Here is a 19707-nt window from a genome sequence, read left to right as displayed (position 1 = left end):
CATCATTTCTCACCAAATTTTCATGATCCCGTATATCGTTTCTCATCCCCCTGGTACTAGCTGGTTAGAAGGAGGAAGGATGCTCTTTTTGAGGACTGAGAAGAGAGGATGAGAGGGGTCTTCACAGCATCTCTATATCTCCTAATAGCAAAGGGTCTGTGCAAAGGCACTGCGCTATTTGCCTTGACTAGATACAACCGATGCATGTCCCCAGGAGGCAGTCCTCACAGTGCTTGGAATTCCTCCTCTCTGAAATTTGAAGTTTAAAGATTTCTTTTTAGATAGGTCTTTAAATGAATGCATCTGTAGGAATAACCTGGACAATACCCAGAAATACATTCTCTAGGCAAGAGCCTACATCTTGCGACATTATTACAGTTTTGAACTTCGGGGATCACAGTGAATCAGAAGAAGATGCTCTGATCTGCCTCGAGTATTTTGATTTGTGCTCATGTTTTCTGATGAATTTAGTTCAGAGGGAAGTTCAGAGGGAAGGAGGTGGTCACTGCTTGCCTCTAGAGTGAATGCGAATTCTGAAGTCAGACTGTGTGGGTTCAGATCTTGGCTCTGCCATTCACCGTATACGTGACTTTGTGGAATTACCTAATTCTCTCTGTGCCTCAGTTTCTTCATCTGTAAAATGGAATCACATTGCCCCTCTCTTTGCTTTATTGTGAGGATTGAATGTAAAATTCATGTAAAGCTCTTAAGACTGTTCCTGTTACATAGCAGGGACTCTAAAATGATAGCTGTTTTATTAATATAGTGTTAATCTGTGTTTCTTTAGTAGCTAAACATAGTGGGGAGGCAAATATTTGTTATAAAATATAATATAATCTATGAATACCCTAAAAGCTGTATTTGGCCCCAAGTTATTTTCAGGCATCAGGACTTAGACTGCCCACATATCCCTGTATAACCCACACTGGCACTGATCTGTTCTGTAATATCGACAACTGCTCCTGGGCAGAGACTCTGCCTTACTCGTGGAGTATGGCACCACTGCATATGGAGAAACCAGAAGCCTTAAAAGAAAGCTGAGAAGCACTGCCCTTGTATACAAGTTCTTCTGAAGCACATCTGTTGAATAAACTGCAAAATCTCTGTGCTACAGTTTTAACAGGTTACTAGCAGAAGACAAATGGTGAGAAGGTTGCCAGCATCTTGATAAACTGCCGTCTTTAGACACATAATCCTGGGAATGGTGCCTGTGCCACTGTCCAGATCATAGTGTTACTAGGAATTGTTACCCACAAGAGGAAAGTGCTGTCTAAGCAGTGTGGGTGCCTATGCGTTCGGTGCCATTTCCCAGCAGTGGATTAAACCAATACTATCCTATACTCCCTGTAGGGCCTTATAGTGGATTCTGTGGGAAAGAGAGGCTGAGTTAAGACCTGATTCCTGCCCTTGCAGAGCTTCTAAACCAGAAAATTTTGCAAACTGTTGTACATTTGAAACCTTTTCATTTTATTTTGTATATACTTTCAGTCTAGGCAACAGATCTTCCAGGTCCCTGGGTGTATTACCACACTTTTTTTTGGTACTTAGTAGAGAATTATTTGAGAGATGGGAAATCAGTATATTCAGCTGGTTGTCTTATTTCATTCTCTGTTGTAATTATTTCCTAAATGACTAAGAAATGACTTAATAACACCTTATTTACTGAGAGGTAAAATATAAAGGCTTAGGGTTTTTCTCTTTCATTCTTTTCTTTCTGTCATTTTTTTTCTTTTCCTTCCCAAGTACTTTTTCCCCCTTTTCTTTTTTCTTCTCTATCTTCTTTCATTTTTCTATCCCATGTAGAAAGTACAATAAATATTAAATATTACACTGTGTGTGTGTGTGTGTGTGTGTGTGTGTGTGTAAGGGATGGAGAGCGATAGAGAGAGGTTGGGTGGGGAGCGGGGGGTGGCAGTGCACCAGTGAGCCGAGAACAGAAAACCCAGGATCATCCCTGTGTGAAGGTTGTCATGAGTGGCTCCTATACACTGGGCTGCATAAAATGCCCGTGGACTAACTTAACATTCACAGTGTCTATAAACACCACAGAAAGGCAGAATCAGGGCAGCTGATGGATTGGGTCTCTGCTATTCTTTTGAGCCCAAATCCTCTGTGGATCTGCCCACAAAGAATGGAAGTGTCATTGTGAGACGAGACAGTTGAACAGAACAGGATTCTCTTCGATTTTTGTGGAAGACAATTAGCTACTTCTTCCTGTTCCTTTGCTTCACAGTTTAGGCATGAAAACCCCATAGATTCCTTACATCCATTCAACGACTCCTTTTTGATCAATTTCCTAGGAAGTCTTTCCTGACTTTTTTCCATCCCCTATGAGTGCCCTGTGCTACCCTCCTCAGGTTCTTCTCCGTCTCTGTGCAATTCTTTACACATCTGTCTCCCCCATGGACGGCAAGGTCTTGGAGGCCAGTGGCCGAGTTGTATTCATCTTTGTTTCATTGGCATCTGACACGTGGCGGTTCTATGATTTTGAGTGAACACGTGAACTGTGAGTTTACTCTCTTTAACCTTGTGAGTTGTTTGATTTTTTATAATGCTTGCCATCTAACTTCTTGGTGGAAGACACATTCCTTTTGCTTATATCCTGCTGAGTTATTTGATTCTTACTTATCCTAAAACTACCTTTTAGAAGCTCCAGAAAGGCTCTTCTTGTTCTGATATACTGCAGTGTAGAGAACGGAGATCCAGTTACACTTTCTATAATGTTCAGTATTTCACAAACTTAGACTGTGTCCTCATTTAGCCACCTAATTCCCAGGCTGCAGTATCTGATTTTTCCAGGCTGTTCTCACGTTTGAAGTCTTTTAGGTTTCTACTACTACATTCTCTGAACCCTTCTGGTTCTTATCCCATGGATCATCTCAAGCCTTGTTGGGTATACGTTGGGCAGAAGGCATGCAGGCTGGACTGCAGATCTGGATGAAGGAAGGAGACATACATGGGTGTGCCTGTGTCTGCCGTGTGCATATGTGTTGTGAGCGCATGCAGGAAAATGGGAAGCAGCTTCTGTACTCGGTAGCTAGGCTCATTAGAGATTGGAGAAAAAACTAAAGGACGGGGAAGGAGCTTAGCTACCAGACATCAAGCTATTCCTGCCTATAGACTTAATTGTTCTTTCACTCAAGAGAACGCTGAGCCAGCATAGGGAATCTTTTATTCTTCTCTCCACCCTTTACTCCCTTGAGACAGAGACCAGTGCCCAGAAAAGTTAAAGACAAAAAACAGAAAAGGAACAAGTAATTTAGCATGTTTCCATTTCCTTAGGCTGTTCAGTACCCACATACCCTCTCTGGAGTTAACTGAGACACTGGCCATCTATTTGAGTGATAACACAGACCCAGGAATGGTTACTTCATCTCTTTGACTTTTCTCTGTGTCCTCTGAGGATGGAGACATTTGTGGTTTGTTACATTAGTTTTATTTTATCACCGGTTAGCTGTTTCCCTTGTTCTGGACTGTGCCTGAGCTGCTTTTCCTGTGTCTCTTTTTCAGCTAATAGAAAGCTATAAAAATGGAGGCAGCCTGCTAATTCAGGGACCAGACCACTGTTCACTCCTTCACTACGCAGCTAAAACCGGCAACGGGGAGATTGTGAAATATATCCTTGACCACGGTGAGTAGGCACAGCGAACCAAGAATCATTTATCTATGAAATAGACTGAGTTTTCTAAGTTGACTTTCATCCAGGCAGTCCTCAGAATGGTGGAAATATTCTCCAACTTTAGCTGACTCTCCTTGCTTATTTGAGGGAGCTGGGATTCCAGATCCCTTACACATGTAGGTCACCTTAACCAAGCCATTAACAAATAATTTTCATATCAAGGCCTTTGCAGGGTATTTGGGGGCTGATTAATTAAAAACTAGAAGACAAACCAAATGTGGCCTTGGCATAGCGTGCTTTACTGTTTTGGGAAGAGCTTTTATGTTTTGGGAAGCGAACTAGTTGGGACCAGGTACCTAATCCATATTTATAGCTGATCATTCTGAGGAGTAATGAGCATATTTTTTTTCCATCTTTCTAGTCCCCACCCCCCCCTTTTTTTTTTCTGTTTGAGTCTCATTCATCTTTTCAACTCAAGTCACACTTTATTCTCTTTGAAAACATCTGGTACTCTCGTGTCCTCTGTGGCCGGCCATGTTCACCTCCTGGACGGTGTCCTAACTGGGTTTGTAATTTGGTGTTATAGATTATGTACTTTAGCATGTACCTCTGATAGTCCTTTAGAGGCACAAACACATGAGAGGAATATCAAATGTTGACCATACTTTCAGCTTCCCACGTTTATAGTGTTTCTAGGACTGAAAAATAGGAAAGAAGGGGGAAACATCTCCCTGGCTTGGCTGTTTTTGAGGGGTCTCTAGCTCTGCTAGATACAGGTACACAGAGATCCTGGAAGATTTTCTGTGAGCCCTAGCATTGAGCCTGTGGCCTACCCTCATTGTATCATATTTAGGTTGTAAACAGTAAGCATATTCACATTCACATTCCCTTTTTTTTTAAAATTGAAGTATAGTTGATTTACAATGTGTTAGTTTCAGGTATACAGCAAAGTGATTCATTTATACATATAAACATATATCTAGTCTTTTTCAGATTCTTTTCTGTTATGGGTTATTACAAGATATTGAGTATAGTTCCCTGTGCTATACAGCAGGTCCTTATTGTTTTATCTATTTTATATACAGTAGTGTGTATCTGTTAATCCCAAACTCCCAATTGATCCCTCCCCTGCCCTTCCCCCTTTGGTAACCATAAGTTTGTTTTCTATGTCTGATTCACATTCCTTTTTATTCCTCTTTTTATGCAATTCAGCAAACATGTCTTATTCCATTCATTCATTCATTCATTCATCAAATATTTGTGGAGTACTTCACAGGAACTACCTGTTATAGACCAGCACACACACAAAAACAAAATATAGTCACTGTTATCAAGCAGTTGCAGGCTAAAAAAATATATAAGCATATGCATCATAAAATTTAAAGCAGTTGTATGTAGATGCCTTAAGTCCTATTGTAAAGCCACAAATAGATAACATAGCTACCATTTCTCAAGCATGGGTTATATGCCATGTGTTTATACTGAGCACATCCTATCATTTAATCTTTACAAGGACGTTGTAAGGTAAGTATTAGACTGTCAGTCACGTTAGACTCACCTTGCTTTGTCTTCAGTACCTTCTCACCATGGAGCGTTCGCTTGAACCCTTGGCCTGAATTATGGTGGAAAGAGTGGTTTGGGAAGAGGAAAAGGGAGTTAAAGTAGGATGGTCGTCATTAGAGGCTTTCTTTCCCCCTGGTAGTCTAGGTTGGATAATCCCAAGCCTGTCTGCCCGGGAAAGCCTAGATATATTTCCGGTGCTGTGTCTGGGGTGTGCATATTCTGCCTCCTACTCACCTGACCATTCTGCCCCCGGCAATTAAAGCATTCCTCTTTGGGCAAGACTTGCGAAAGCATTGGTGGCGTCAATTCTGCTTGCCTCTCCCACCTCCGCCCCGCCCCCAACAACACACATCATAGGTGTTTCCTCTTCCTTATCGTGACTCTTCCAAAAGCTTGTGACAGGCAGAACCAAATATTAGAACCCAGCCCCACAGACAGTGCATAAAGGTCACAAAGCTTCCATGGTTATTTTTCTCTTCATAGAAAAGATCTCAGGATTTCTACTGTACAAAGTTCAGGTGAACTTTAGATATATGCTGTCACTTTGTTTGCCTCTAGCTCAGGTGCAAGTACTCCTGGTGGCTGTCGTCTTGATCATTCTCCATCCTTCCCTCCTAGTTTGCCCTTTACCCGATGAGATTGTTTGCCCACATACCCACACACCACTCTAGAGTTAGGTGAGACACTGGCTGTCTATTTGAGTGATGAGGCAACTTAGGGATTCTCTCTCCTCCCCTCTCTACCTCTCCTGAAGAACAAGCATTCCCTTCTCTGGTTCTGCGATCCGCTCTGCATCAGTGATCTGCTGGTATCTCACTTGGTCTTACCTATGAGGCTGCAGGGAGCTGCCGTTTTGACTGAGTCTGTATTTAGGATGGACTCTCGCATGTTCGGGGCTCTCAGCTGAGATGGCTGGGACACCTGAGCCTTTCTCTACACCTGGACCTTCATCCCAGGCTTCTGCATGGCATGATGGTCCTCGGGTTCCTGGAGGGTGAGGATGGAAGCTGCCAGACATTCTGAGGCCAGGCTGGAGAAGTCTGCCTCATCTCTGTGGCATTCTGCCAGCTAAAACAAGTCACAGAGCCAGCCCCAACTCAAGGGGTGGGGAAATAGACCCCTCTGCTTTATAATTAATGGCCGTAGTTAATCTACCCCGCTCCCTTACTCTGTCTTCTTCAGTTGAAAATGATGACCCTCCCTTCTCAATATCCTGAACTACTGACTCACTTGGAATTCCCTGGAGCTCTGCTTTTATATTTTCCTTTGGTTCAGGGTCCTAAGCCAAGGCTGCAATATTTAGCAAATAAAAATACAAGACAACAATAACTTTTTTTTTAAGCATTAAGTATGTCCCATGCAATATCTGGGACATAATTACACTAAAAACAAAACCAAAAATCCTCTTCTCAGCTGGGTCTCCCCAGGGACTTGAATGATGAGGCCTGAGATGACATAGCTCTAACACCAAGGATTTTCACACCCCCCCCAACTTCTCTTTCTACTCCCTTAAGACGGTCTTTAAAAGCCCCTGTAACTCAAGCTCATAAGACTTGGAGTTTCTAACCTCAGCCATAGATCAGTCCACACACACTCTCTCTGGCATGAAATGCAGCTGGCAAATCTCTTAGTGCTCTGATCAAAGCCTGACATTCCAATACTAAACTAGTTTCTCTCTGATCCCAGGTGTCTTTTGCAGTGAATAATGTGATACAGCTCTCTGTGTCAAAACTGAAGGACACAAGGAATTTGTTAGGAACTTGGGGTAGGGGGAAGCTTATTTTCCTAATTTTTTGGGTTAGCTTTTGTAAATTAGTTGGTTTAATATTTATACTAATGAGAAAACACTTGACATTTTTGTAATCACCTCAACGTCACTCACAGGCAAACAGTTCTCATGGTCACTGTGTCTGCCTCACCAGGGTCTCCAGTTGGCCAGTAGATACATGGGGGGAAAGACTGGAGACCATGAAGCAAAATCCATCTCTTCTGTTTGAAAATAAAGTCTTACTATGATCTACATTCTAAGGATCACTGTATATTGATGGGTGGCAATTTTTAACCTTTTAGTACTGCAGTCAAATAATAGAAACTGAATTGCAGTTGATTTTTACTAAAATTAGTATTTATCAACCTGATAGGCATGGTCAATTTCATTCTTAACATCAACCTCATTATCTCTAGTTATTCAGGAACACGGATGTAAAATCTTTTGACGTTGTCAGCCTAATTCTCCATGTTCCTTAAGAGCTAAGCACTTTGGCTCAACTATTTCTGTTGTCATTTGTTTTAATATCTTTAGTTGCTGATATAATTTTATAAACCTGTGCCTTTAGAATTGGAAACTATCTCTGCAGAACTATTCATCTCATTTCAATTACAGAAACTCATTTAAATGATCGTGTTCTTGAAGTCGGGGACAGGAACACAGAAAACATGACCCTTTCTCTGTAATCACCTTAATGTGATCTCTGCTCAGTGAATATAGTCTTGCCTAATTTAACAATGATGATGACTCTGAAATTCCCCTGATCTGACGGAAAATATCCTTTGCGAAGATGCCTCTGTGAGGCTGGGATTCGGGGATTTCTACCAGACTGGCATCGTTGTTTGTAAATTAGCATTAGGTTTGCAGAGTGGGTGGGTCTGATCAGTTTGAATTCATGTAAATAAAAAAACTAATGAATACAAATTTTCCACTGTGCCAAAGGTCAAGAGATGCCCCTCCTAATAATCTCAGTTGCTGCAAACCTCTTGAAGTTTTAGTTTTGAAAATTTTATGTCTTCATATTATATAAATCCTAAAAACTGTTCAAAGACCTGCCTGTAAAGATGCCTTTAACGACAAGGGTCCTGAGAAATCAGTGGGCCTTTTTCAAGGCTCATGACTGATACGGCTTGTTTGCTTTCTGCATCCGTACTCCAGGGAGCCCCTCTCTCCCCTCTGCTTTGCCCTCTTCTCCACCGTTTATTGACGCTGAGCAGTGGGGTCCGCAATCAGGAGCACGCCGCCCTCTGAACGGGAGTCGTGAGAGATTAGTCATTCTCCCAGACACCGCATTCAGCAACCAAGTTCTCTTCTCAGAGCTCTTTTAAATCCAGGCTGAGGGGCTGGGGGGCACGGGACCTGTGGTTATTTCTGAAAAGCCACAGGAGGCTTGAATTTTTCTCTTCCCGCATCTTCTTTGGGACTTCTTCTCTCAAATACACGACATGCTGCTTTCCTTTATGAAAAACTGGAATTTGGGCATTGGGAGGGTTGAAAAGAGAACGGAGGAGGGAGCGAGCTTAAGAATTCCACAGGGACAAGGTGGAGAGAGGAGGATGTGGAGGGATTCCAGCTGAGAGACCCCCGCCCACCCCCCGGCGGCGCCAGCTTTTCAACTCCTTTCAGCCATGCTTTTGCCCACTCCCTCCTCCCTAGTGTTAGCCCTTCGAGAGACTTTTATGGTGTTTTAGTCTTTTACCCCAGCCCCCCACCCCGGCACATTTTGCTCTTTTGTTTTTATTCTCCCAGCTCCCACCCCTCTGCCCCCTACTGTGTTTCCTGATAGAAATCTCACTCATGCATTTCCTTTCTGATTTCAATGGCTTATTTTGTCTTCCCTCTTTTTCTGCCTTCAGTCTTTCTTTTCTTTTTTTCACCCCCCCCCCTTTTTCTGCCTCTGGTCCCCGAGAGAAACGACCACCATCCTGCTGGGACAGGATGATGGTGCTGTTAAGAGTTCCCAGTGCCAGCTCTCCCCACATCTGTGCAGCTTTTGTCCTGGAGCAGAGGAGGATTTGGAATGGTCTGCTGGCAGCGTCAGGGAGACTAATGGGAAATGAGGTCCGGAGAGAGAGAGAGAGAGAGAGGCCACGGGGAGTTGGTAGGAATAGCAAAGGGGATTTGGATGCCTCGGTGTGGGAAGCAAATTAAAGGATGCAAGTGACAAAAGACACATCATATATAATACAAGTGCAGGATCGATGATAAAATTGCATCAGTTCAGTGGAAGAACCTATGGGATGAGCACTGACTGGGCAGCAAACTTGAAATCTGGAAGGTCTGACTACTTACCATGCTGCTCACTTTTTCATGTTGGGAGGTTTGTGAAGTTTTGCTTCTCTTCGAAGCAAGAAAAGCTTCCCTGGCCTTCAGCAGGGAATACTGATGTGTATTCCCCACAATGTATTTTTCTTTCCCTTATTTTTCAGACCATTTCTCATATAGCATAGCTTTTTTTTTTTTAATCCATGTTCCACTTATGGATCTCTTTCTGAGAAAAAAAATATATTGGCCAGGGTCCAAGTGGATTTTTAAATGTTTCATTCATTCAAAAATTCTGTCCCATGCACTTTTTTTTTTTTAATTTTTATTTATTTTTGGCTGCATTGGGTCTTCGTTGCTGCGCGCGGGCTTTCTCTAGTTGTGGAGAATGGTGGCTACTCTTTGTTGCAGTGCGTGGGCTTCTCGTTGCGGTGGCTTCTCTTGTTGCGGAGCACGGGTTCTAGGCACACGGGCTTCAGTAGTTGTGGCTCACGGGCTCTAGAGCACAGGCTCAGTAGTTGTGGCGCTCGGGCTTAGCTGCTCCACGGCATGTGGGATCTTCCCAGACCAGGGATCGAACCTGTGTCCCCTGCATTGGCAGGTGGATTCTTATCCATTGCGCCACCAGGGAAGCCCAGTCCCATGCACTTGTGAAGAAAAATGTTATAGTAATAATCACTGCTCATCTTTACTGTTCTGAATGCTTTACATGTATTCATACATTTAATTCTTACAACAGTCCTACAAGGTAAGTTCTCTTATCTCTATTTGACAGGTGGTAAAAACTGAAGGGTAGTAAAGTTAGGTGACTTGCCAAAATTCATCCATAATATGAGATTGGCTTCTGCCTTCCATATTCCTAAAACCCAGCGAGGGAAATGAAGCATGGATAAACAACCACAGCACAGGGTGGTTTGAAATGAGTATCATATGCAGTGTTCTAGTGACAACTGGTACAGGGCTGCAGAAGGGCAGTGATCATCTTATGAAAATTTCATGGAGAAATTTGTACCCACATCCCCTCCGTGGAGATTCAACAGTCATCTTCCGGTGCAGGTTAGCTACAGAATGGAGTGTGGATATTTTAGTAAATCCTGGGAGGGACAGACAGCCAAGAGTTCCCTTTATATTCAGGGAACAATCGGGAATTCTCTGCTGACAGCTTAATGGCATTCCTTCAAACTCCTTAGGGGAAATGCGTGGTATCCACAATCAGGATATATGTATTCATGAAATACAAAGTAAGCCCAAACCCAAATGTTCCCCATTGGTATATATTGAAGGAATTCCATCATCTTTATGTTTTCTCTTTCTCCTGTTCTCTCCCTTATGAGTGAGACTAAAGTTAACTTTTCCAAAAACCATAGTTGCTATTTTTTCACATGTATTTTTCTTTCAAGGGAAAATTTTTATGGTCTTTGTTGATTGTTTTTATTTCTGTGGCTACACCTCCACCTCCAAATCTTAACCAATGCTACTAACCCACACAGTGCCCTATTAGACAGCATGCTGTACTAGTAAGAGTAGCTCCCTATAGGTCACTGAAGACACAAATAGGGAGGGAAACCACAGCTTTGTCTCAGGCTCCACCTGGCAGTCACTCCTCCTCTCCTTTTCTCTTCTGCAGCCCCTTCTTGCTATCAGTTAATTAAGTCCATCTTTCCAGAGCTGTTCCTGAAACCTTTAACTGAAGTTTCTTTGGCTATTAAGAGCAAAAGGATCTTGTTTTAGTATCAGCAGCTCTTTTTCTCATCTCTGTCAGCTGCAGGGGATTAAAGGGGGAGGGGGAGACAATAAACAGCTCCAGGCGTGCCTGACTCGCAGATTAGATGATCAGCTCTGGAATCCTTCTGGGTTGGCTTCATTTATAGTGATTCTTGTCAGAAAGTTGAGGAACAAGCTTCTTTCTCTTCCTTGTCCCACTTTCAGAGTGTCAGATCCTTGCCATTTTAGCACAGATTAAACTGCTTCAGCATCCTCTCACTGCATGGAGGCGTGGACCCCAGAGTCCATGGACCCACTGTGGGTGCGGCTCTGAGAGCACCAAGTGACAGTGCTGAGGAAAGGAGGAACTGAGACAAGGCCCCTGTTGCCTAAAAATTTTGTGCAGTTGTTACCAAACACACGTTCGTGTGTGCCCGACGCACAGTGAGGCCAAACAAACCGAAACATTGGCGTTTGGAGCAGAGAAAGGCTTATTGCAGGGCCAAGCAAGGAGAACAGGTGGCTCGTGCCCCAAAACCCTGGACTCGTCAAAGGGTTTCAGCAAAGTATTTTTAAAGGCAAGGCGAGGGAGGGGCGTTACAGGGTATGTGATCAGCTTATGCACGATTCTCTGATTGGCTGATGGTGAGGTAACAGGGCGGTGTCCCGGGGTTAACATTATCAATCCTTAGGTGCCGGTAGGTCTGGGGGCTCATGATCAACAAGTAGTTAACGTTTTCTATTTGGTGGTGGATTTAGCATGTGTAAAACAACTCAGGAAGCGTGCGTCAGATACTATTGTCTAGGTACTCCAGAGAGGAGCTACAGCAGAGGACATGGGAGGAGGGATCTGTCCCGGGAAGGTCCTGCTCAGTTACACAATTATCAGTAACAATGGGAACAGACACTGGTGAGGCCAGGCTGCTCGTGTTCTTGGAATTCCTTTCAAAATGAGTGGCTTTGCTGAAAGAGCTTTCTGAAAGGACCATTGGGCACCGTAAGCCTTCTTGCTCCTGACCTTGTGGAGGAAGCCCCATCAATACCTCATCAGCCATTGAATAGGCCTGGAGGACTGGTTCTCAGGACACAGAATTGGAGTCAATACTTACTTCAAATGTAAGTGGGAGCCAAGGCACCCTTTTATATCTCCTTCCCTCATTGATATTCCAGTATCTTGACTTCGTGTAACCTGCTGTGTTATGTCAGAGAGTAGGACACTTAATTATACCTAAACTTTAGGCATTTCATGTAGTGTCCCAGCTACTGTTTTAAGCACATTCTTTTGTATTAACTTACGAAACCTCATAACAAACCTGCGAGATAAATATTATTATTAATCCTGATTTACATGTGTGACAGTCAAGAGGCTGAGAAATGAAATGAACTTGCCCAAGATCTAGTGAGTGGAAGATACAGCTGGAATTTGAAACCAAGGAGGTTCAGCTCCAGAACCCTCACTCTTAATCACTGTGCTGGACTGCTTGGCACTTCAGGGGGTACAGGGCGGGGAGGGGGTGGATTATCATTCATGTTTCGTTAGAATCACAGGACTGAGGAACAAAAATGAATGAACTGAATCCTCGTTGAACCTGTAAAATAGGGAACACGCTAGAAGGATACGAAAAATAATCCAAGTGTTCTTACATTTAAAAGATGTAGAATAATTTATTTAAGGAGATGAGGCATACATTTGAAAAGCAAACACATAGTACAAGGGTAGACTCCAGTAAGTATTATGGGAGTTCTTCTGTTGATTGATTCCTTTTGTCAAAGAGAAGACAGGTTGATTCCATCTGTTAAAGGTGGCCTTTTCAGAGGACCTTTTCACAGACTGGTCTGCAAAGAATGTGTAAGATTTAGGTGTGTGAGTAGAAAATCCCTCTCTGGGTAGCAAGATTGGAGAGAGCAAGCTCTCACAGCTGGGAGAGCCTGAGAAACATTTGGGTGATTGTGCAGCTATCAGTTTAGCTTATGCAAAAGCAATGGAGCCCTGAGAACAAACTGAGGAAGGGTAGTTCCAAGTGAAAGACCGTGAGCTTCAATGTTGAAATACCTGGGGTGACACGGGACGTATGATGAATTTAAAACCTGGAAATCTGGATGTTGCAAGATCTTTTTTATGTTTTCTTAGTGACAGTCCTGCATGCTAATATGTTCCTGACAGAGACCTTTTAGGAAGCTTATTTGTCAAATAGGACACGTAGGAGCAACAAATAGGACAGACAGTGCAAGAGAAGATTCACCCAGCCTTGATGACCAGTAGATGGGAAAGAGAGGAGGTACAGTTGGCGATTTAGCTCCTGGATGACCAGGAGGATTGTGAAAGTCCCCTTTCTCCTTGACCCAATGACATTTTTTTTTAATTGAAATATAGTTGATTTACAATATTGTGTTAGTTTTAGGTATACAGCACAGTGATCCAGATATATATCTATATATCTCTCTACATATGTTCTTTTTCAATATTACAAAATATTGAGTAGAGTTCCTTGTGCTATACAGTAGGTCCTTGTTTGTTATCTCTTTTATATATAGTAGTATATATATGTTAATACCAAACTCCTAATTTATCCCTCCCTGCCCCCTTTCCCCTTTGGTAACCATAAGTTTGTTTTCTATGTCTGTGGGTCTATTTCTGTTCCGTAAATAAGTTCATTTGTATCTTTTTTTTTTTTAGATTCCATGTATAAGCAATATCGTATGTTTGTCTTTCTCTGTCTGACTTACTTCACTCAGTATAATCATCTCTACGTCCATTCATGTTGCTGCAAATGACATTTCATTCTTTTTTTTGATGTTCAGTACACAGAACATTTTCTTTTTTCTCTTTATTTTTTATTAAAATTTAGTTGATTTACAACTTTGTGCTAGTTTCAGGTGTACAGCAAAGTGATTCGGTTATACATACATACATATATATATATATGTATATTCTTTTTCAGATTCTTTTTCCATATAGGTTATTACAAAATACTGAGTGTAGTTCCCTGTGCTATACAGTAGGTCCTTGTTGTTTACCTGTTTTATATACAGCAGCATGTATAGTTTACTCCCAAATTCCTAATTTATCCCTCCCACCCCGTTCCCCTTTGGTAACCATAAGCTTGTTTTCTATATCTCTGAGTCTGTTTCTGTTTTATAAATAAGTTCATTTGTATCTCTTTTTTTAGATTACACATATAAGTGATATCATATGGCATTTGTCGTTCTCTGTCTGACTTCACTTAATCGCTAAGTCCATCCATTTTGCTGCCAATTGCTGCCAATGGCATTATTTCATCCTTTTGTATGGCTCAGTAGCATTCCATTGTATATATGTACCATATCTTCTTTATCCATTCATCTCTAGATGGACATTTAGAATGCTTCCATGTCTTGGTTATTGTAAATAGTACAATACTGGGGTGCATGTATTTTTTCAAATTACAGTTTTCTCTGGATACATGCCCAGGAGTGGGGTTGCAGGATCACACAGTAGCTCTATTTTTAGTTTTCTAAGGAACCTCCAAAAAAAAAAAAAAAAAAAAAACCTCCAGGCTTCCCTGGTGGTGCAGTGGTTGGGAGTCCGCCTGCCGATGCAGGGGACACGGGTTCGTGCCCCGGTCCGGGAAGATCCCACATGCCGCGGAGTGGCTGGGCCTGTGAGCCGTGGCCGCTAAGCCTGTGCGTCCAGAGCCTGTGCTCTGCAACGGGAGAGGCCACAGCAGTGAGAGGCCCGCATACCGCAAAAAAAAAAAAAAAAAAAAAAAAGGAACCTCCATACTGTTCTCCACAGTGGCTGTACCAATTTACATTCCCATTAACAGTGCAAGAGGGTTCCTTTTACTCCACACCCTCTTCAGCATTTGTTATTTGTAGACTTTTTAATGATGGCCATTCTGACCAGTGTGAGGTGATACCTCACTGTAGTTTCCCGCCCCCGGTACACAGGCCTCTCACTGTTGTGGCCTCTCCCGTTGCGGAGCACAGGCTCCGGACACGCAGGCTCAGCGTCCATGGCTTATGGGCCCAGCCACTCCGCGGCATGTGGGATCTTCCCAAACTGGGGCACGAACCCGTGTCCCCTGCAGCAGCAGGCGGACTCTCAACCACTGAGCCACCAGGGAAGCCCCTCACTGTAGTTTTGACTTGCATTTTTCTAATAATTAGCAATGTTGAACATTTTTTCATGTGCTTGTTGGCCATTTGTCATCTTTGGAGAAATGTCTGTTTATATCTTCTGCCAATTTTTTGATTGGATTGTTTTTTGATATTGAGCTGTATGAGTTATTTGTATATTTTGGAAATTAATCCCGTCGGTCTTATTGTTTGCAAATATTTTCTCCCATTCTGGAGGTTGTCTTTTCATTTTGTTTATGGTTTCCTTTGCTGTGCAAAAGCTTTTAAGTTTAATTAGGGCTCATTTGTTTTTGTTTTTGTTTCCATTACTCTAGGAGACAGATCCAAAAAGCTATTGCTGTAATTTATGTCAAAGAGTGTCCTGCCTATGTTTCCCTTTAGGAGTTTTATAGTATCTGTTCTTACATTTAGGTCTTTGATCCATTTTGAGTTTATGTTTGTATATGGTATTAGAGAATGTTCTAATTTCAAGCGTTTACATGTAGCTGTCCAGTTTTCCCAGCACCTCTTATTGAAGAGAGTCTTTTCTCCATTGTATATTCTTGCCTCCTTTGTCATAGATTAATTGACCATAGGTGCGTGGGTTTATTTCTGGGCTTTCTATCCTGTGCCATTGAACTTATCCTGGTCTGTTTTTGTGCCAGTACTAAACTGTTTTGATTACTGTAGCTTGGTAGTATAGTCTGAAGTCAGGGAGCCTGATTCCTCCAGCTCTGCTCTTCTTTCTCAAAATTGCTTTGGCTATTCGGAGTCTTTTTTATTTCCATACAAACTGTAAAATTTTTGTTCTAGTTCTGTGAAAAATGCCATTGGTAATTTCATAGGGATTGCACTGAATCTGTAGATTGCCTTGGGTAGTATAGTCATTTAACAATATTGATTCTTCCAATCCAAGAACATGGTGTATCTTTCCATCTGTTCATGTCATCTTCAGTTTCTTTCATCAGTGTCTGACCAATGACTTTCATAGTTAGGGAAGATGATGTTAGGACTGACTGTCTTCTAATTATGTAATAAGTAGTTAGTTACATAAATAAATGCTCAATGATAATGATATCTGCCCATATGGAGAGCAAATCACCAGGATCATACTTCTAAAGTTTACAGTGCTCAATACCTAGAGCTGTGTTTGACCCTTCCAAACACATTTATTCATTAATTCAACCAAACATTTAAGCCTCTGCTTGGCACCAGGCTCCATGCCAGTCACCAAGGAAAGACACAGTGGACAAGACATTGGCCACAACTTCAAGGGGTTTTCCAGAGTCTAGTTGTGGAGAGAGACAAGTCAGCAGGTGATTTTAACATGGCTTGACAAGTGTCATGAGTGATTGGTAAGGTGATCATATATACCTACTTGTCAGGGATAGTCTCAATTTGGACGATTAATTATTATTACCCCCACCCCCCACCATTTTAGGAAATGGGGTTAGTGCACAAAGTAAGGTAACACAAAGGAATGACATTTAATGCAGTATTAGGAGTGGGGAGATAGAGGGCTTTGTGGAGAAAATCTGTGTCAGCTGATACCTGCAGGTAAGGAATTGTGTGAAGGGTTGGGGGGAAAGGTGAACATTCCTAGCAGTGTTTGCAGGTTGAATGAATAAATTAGTGAACAAATGAGAAATTGTGAATGTGCAAGCACAGAACATTTTAATTCCTGATCAAGCATCTATAATCATTTGATGTTTATATATAACATTTCTTCCAGATTTTGGAAGGGAAATCTCATGAAAAATAGAATTTTACCCCATTTCTAAAACAAAGAGGTTGGACTGGTTAATATCTTGACTTAGTGTAATTTGCTGTGTTATGTCAGAGAAAGGGACACTTAATAATATGGTCTCATAGCTTTCATGCTATACTAAATAAGATTACATCCCAAACCACCTGCTGCTGGAGAATGAAAAATGGTCTTTAAAGTCCATCTGATTCTCCCTTCCCCCCACTAGGTAGGCACTTGATTATTTTTCATTTATTCTATTCTTCAACTTGTTTGAAAGCTTCTTGAAGGCAGAGGCCATATCATTATTTTTATCTCCCATTCTGTACATACTGCCTGGTGATGATTGAGAGATTGATGGGGGATAGGTGGAGGGATCCTTTCTCTTTTGGAAGGGAGGTGGTCTTATTATCCCTGTCACCAAATACTCTTTCTTATTCAGCTTCCCAAGGCATTTTAATTCTGTGACTATAATTTTTTGTTAATGGTTAGTTTTTGAACTATTTTTGATGGACATCTTGCTTTCCTCTTCTTTAGGACCTTATGAGTTATTGGATATGGCAGACAGCGAAACGTGAGTGTTGCCTTACATTATGTGGTCTAGATTATCTTCTTGAGAACATATCTAGGGAAAGAATGTAGCCTCTAGGGCATACAATTGATAATTGTAATGTCAGCGATAAGAAGTGTCTACTTTCAGTTGTATTTATAACTGTGCAGGGCTAATCTTCTAAATCAAAGAATACACAATAAAAATAGATGGCACCTGTCATGATGATTGCACATGTAGCTGTTGCTGGTCATCATTTAGAACTTCCTTCAAGTGAGGTACTTCTGCTTTGATGCACCTTGAACTACAGAGAAGTCTAAATTAATGCACTTACCTCTTAATTACCCATCACATTTCCTCCTCCTCAAGTGAGGTTTATAAGAAAAGTAAGCCCTAATGCCCTAAGGCATCCTTTTTGTATAGTGAAACAAGTTCTCTGTGCTGAGTCTAGATGGGACAAGTTATACAACCACTGGAGAACCAAGAACATAGTACCTCCAACCATTTCCATGTTTTGTGCTTCAGAAGAGAAACCCTGGTTGAGAAAGTCACCAGCTCTGTGGATGGTTGCCAGACTGATAATGTTTTCAACTTTCTCATTCCCAGGCGCCAAAATAGCTACTATTCCCCAAACAGAGACAAGAAAAGCTAAGCATTTAACCCTGGAAGCCATGTTGAGCCTCTAAAGAACGCCAGTGAAATTTGAAAAGGGATAAAGAGTGGGCAGGGTGGAGTGTGGGGAGGGGCTAAGGAGAGATGGAGGAGGACAAGTAGGAAGGATTTAACCAGGATTTACTGACAAGGGAGAAACTGTCCCTTGCTACACAGAGTTTGTCCACGTACCGCAAATCCCATTGGCAAGGTTATCACTCACCCCAGTTTGCCTAAGGACCGCATTTGATTTTCCATAAACACTTTGGCATTAAGTGTCTTTTCAATTTCAGACTCAGAATGGGAATGTCCTCCTCCCTGTACTGCCTGTGGGGGTGGGGGAAATAGCCACTTTGCCTTGACTGTTCCCCATACTGATGGCTGACCTGCTGCCCAGTGGGGCAGCTGTGGTTGCGGAACCCTCCCAGAGTCTTACCATCCCTCCCAGGTATCTTCTGTGGCTGTCCCCCTCCTGCCACTCACCAGGAATCAGCAGGTAGAGCAGAGTGGGTATCTCCTGGGTCTTTGAAGTTGGGTTTCCAGGAGATACTCCTCCCGGGGCCAGATGGTCTACCAAGCACTGTGCTGTGGTCCTCCATCGCTGCTCCTGTGTGTGCACCATCTAGGTGGCTCCTGCCCTGCCCACATGACTACACAGAGAGAGTGGCTCCACACTGTTCAGACACATCTACACCCATCAGTCTATTTCATAGGGCCATTGGGTATTAATTAAATCAGACAGTAGTCGCTTAAAACAAAATCACTCAGCCTACTTGACCAGCCAACACTGTTTGAAGAAGAGGCTGGAGTCAGATATTAGGGTTAGTGGATGACTAAGCCCCTCACCTACCTCCCCTGGCCATGCCCTGCAGCCGTGGTCTCACCCACAGATGATAGGGAAAGCGGCCGAGGGGCACAGAACATGAGCAGCAGGGGGAGGATGCTACCCTCACTTCCCTCCCTGCTGCCTCCCTGCTGCCTCTACCCTACTCTCGCTCCTGCCTCCAACCCTTTTCTCATTTCATCTTTGATTTAGGGGTGAGACCGCACTGCACAAGGCAGCTTGCCAGCGGAACCGGGCTGTGTGCCAGCTTCTGGTGGATGCAGGAGCATCTCTGAGAAAGACGGACTCCAAGGTAACTTGATGAGTGAGTGCAAGCATCCTCCCACGGGGCAAGATCTCTGGCACCATTGCCTTCACTTGTGCCCGTAGCAAAGGCATCCTTTCTGTACTTATGGAAGTGCCTGGGGCTTTGGAAAAAGGAGGAAAAAAATGAAGTGTTTCATTTAGAGAAACTGCAGTTTAAATGTATAAGCACAAAGGGAGGGTGTGTGCTTGCCTAAGGGACTTATAGACCTCTGAACGCGTTGACCTTTGGACTTTGGGCTTCTTCTGCTGGCTGCCAGCAGCCAAGTGTGGAGAGGGTGAGGTGCAAAGCACTAGAAGGGTCGGGACCAGGTGCAAAAGATAGTGGCCTGGCTACTGAGAAGCCCCTTTGGAATTTCTCCTTCAGCTACTTAATCCAGAATAGCTTAAAACCCATGAGTTATGTGGCCCCATATATGGGTGCCAAAGTGATGACCAGTCGCTCCCAGGATGGGAGATCAGGCTGCACCATGAATTGCTCCGGTTTACAGAGAGCACCCAAGGAAAGGGTCAAAGCTGGAGTAAAGGAGGAGCTGAAGCTTAGTGCTGTTGACCGAGAACTGCAGCCCATGGGAAAGAGATGGGCAGAGAGAAGAGTTCA

General features: G+C 42.8%; 1 protein-coding gene across 1 annotated transcript in view; it reads left to right on the top strand.

The window, feature by feature from the left end:
- The window catches only part of DGKI (diacylglycerol kinase iota), a 445841-nt gene that overhangs the window by 422432 nt on the left and 3702 nt on the right, over positions 1 to 19707 (top strand). Inside the window, exons 31-33 of the mRNA XM_029234512.1 lie at positions 3511 to 3631; positions 17296 to 17332; positions 18996 to 19095. Coding sequence (XP_029090345.1) covers positions 3511 to 3631; positions 17296 to 17332; positions 18996 to 19095 — 258 coding nt within the window. The remainder of the gene's footprint in view (positions 1 to 3510; positions 3632 to 17295; positions 17333 to 18995; positions 19096 to 19707) is intronic.

This window comes from Monodon monoceros, unplaced genomic scaffold (genome assembly GCF_005190385.1).
Source record: "Monodon monoceros isolate NGI ecotype Baffin Bay Population unplaced genomic scaffold, NGI_Narwhal_1 Super_Scaffold_2, whole genome shotgun sequence".
In the NCBI taxonomy this organism is placed as follows: Eukaryota; Metazoa; Chordata; class Mammalia; order Artiodactyla; family Monodontidae; genus Monodon; species Monodon monoceros.
This window is presented reverse-complemented; position numbering and strand designations above follow the sequence as displayed.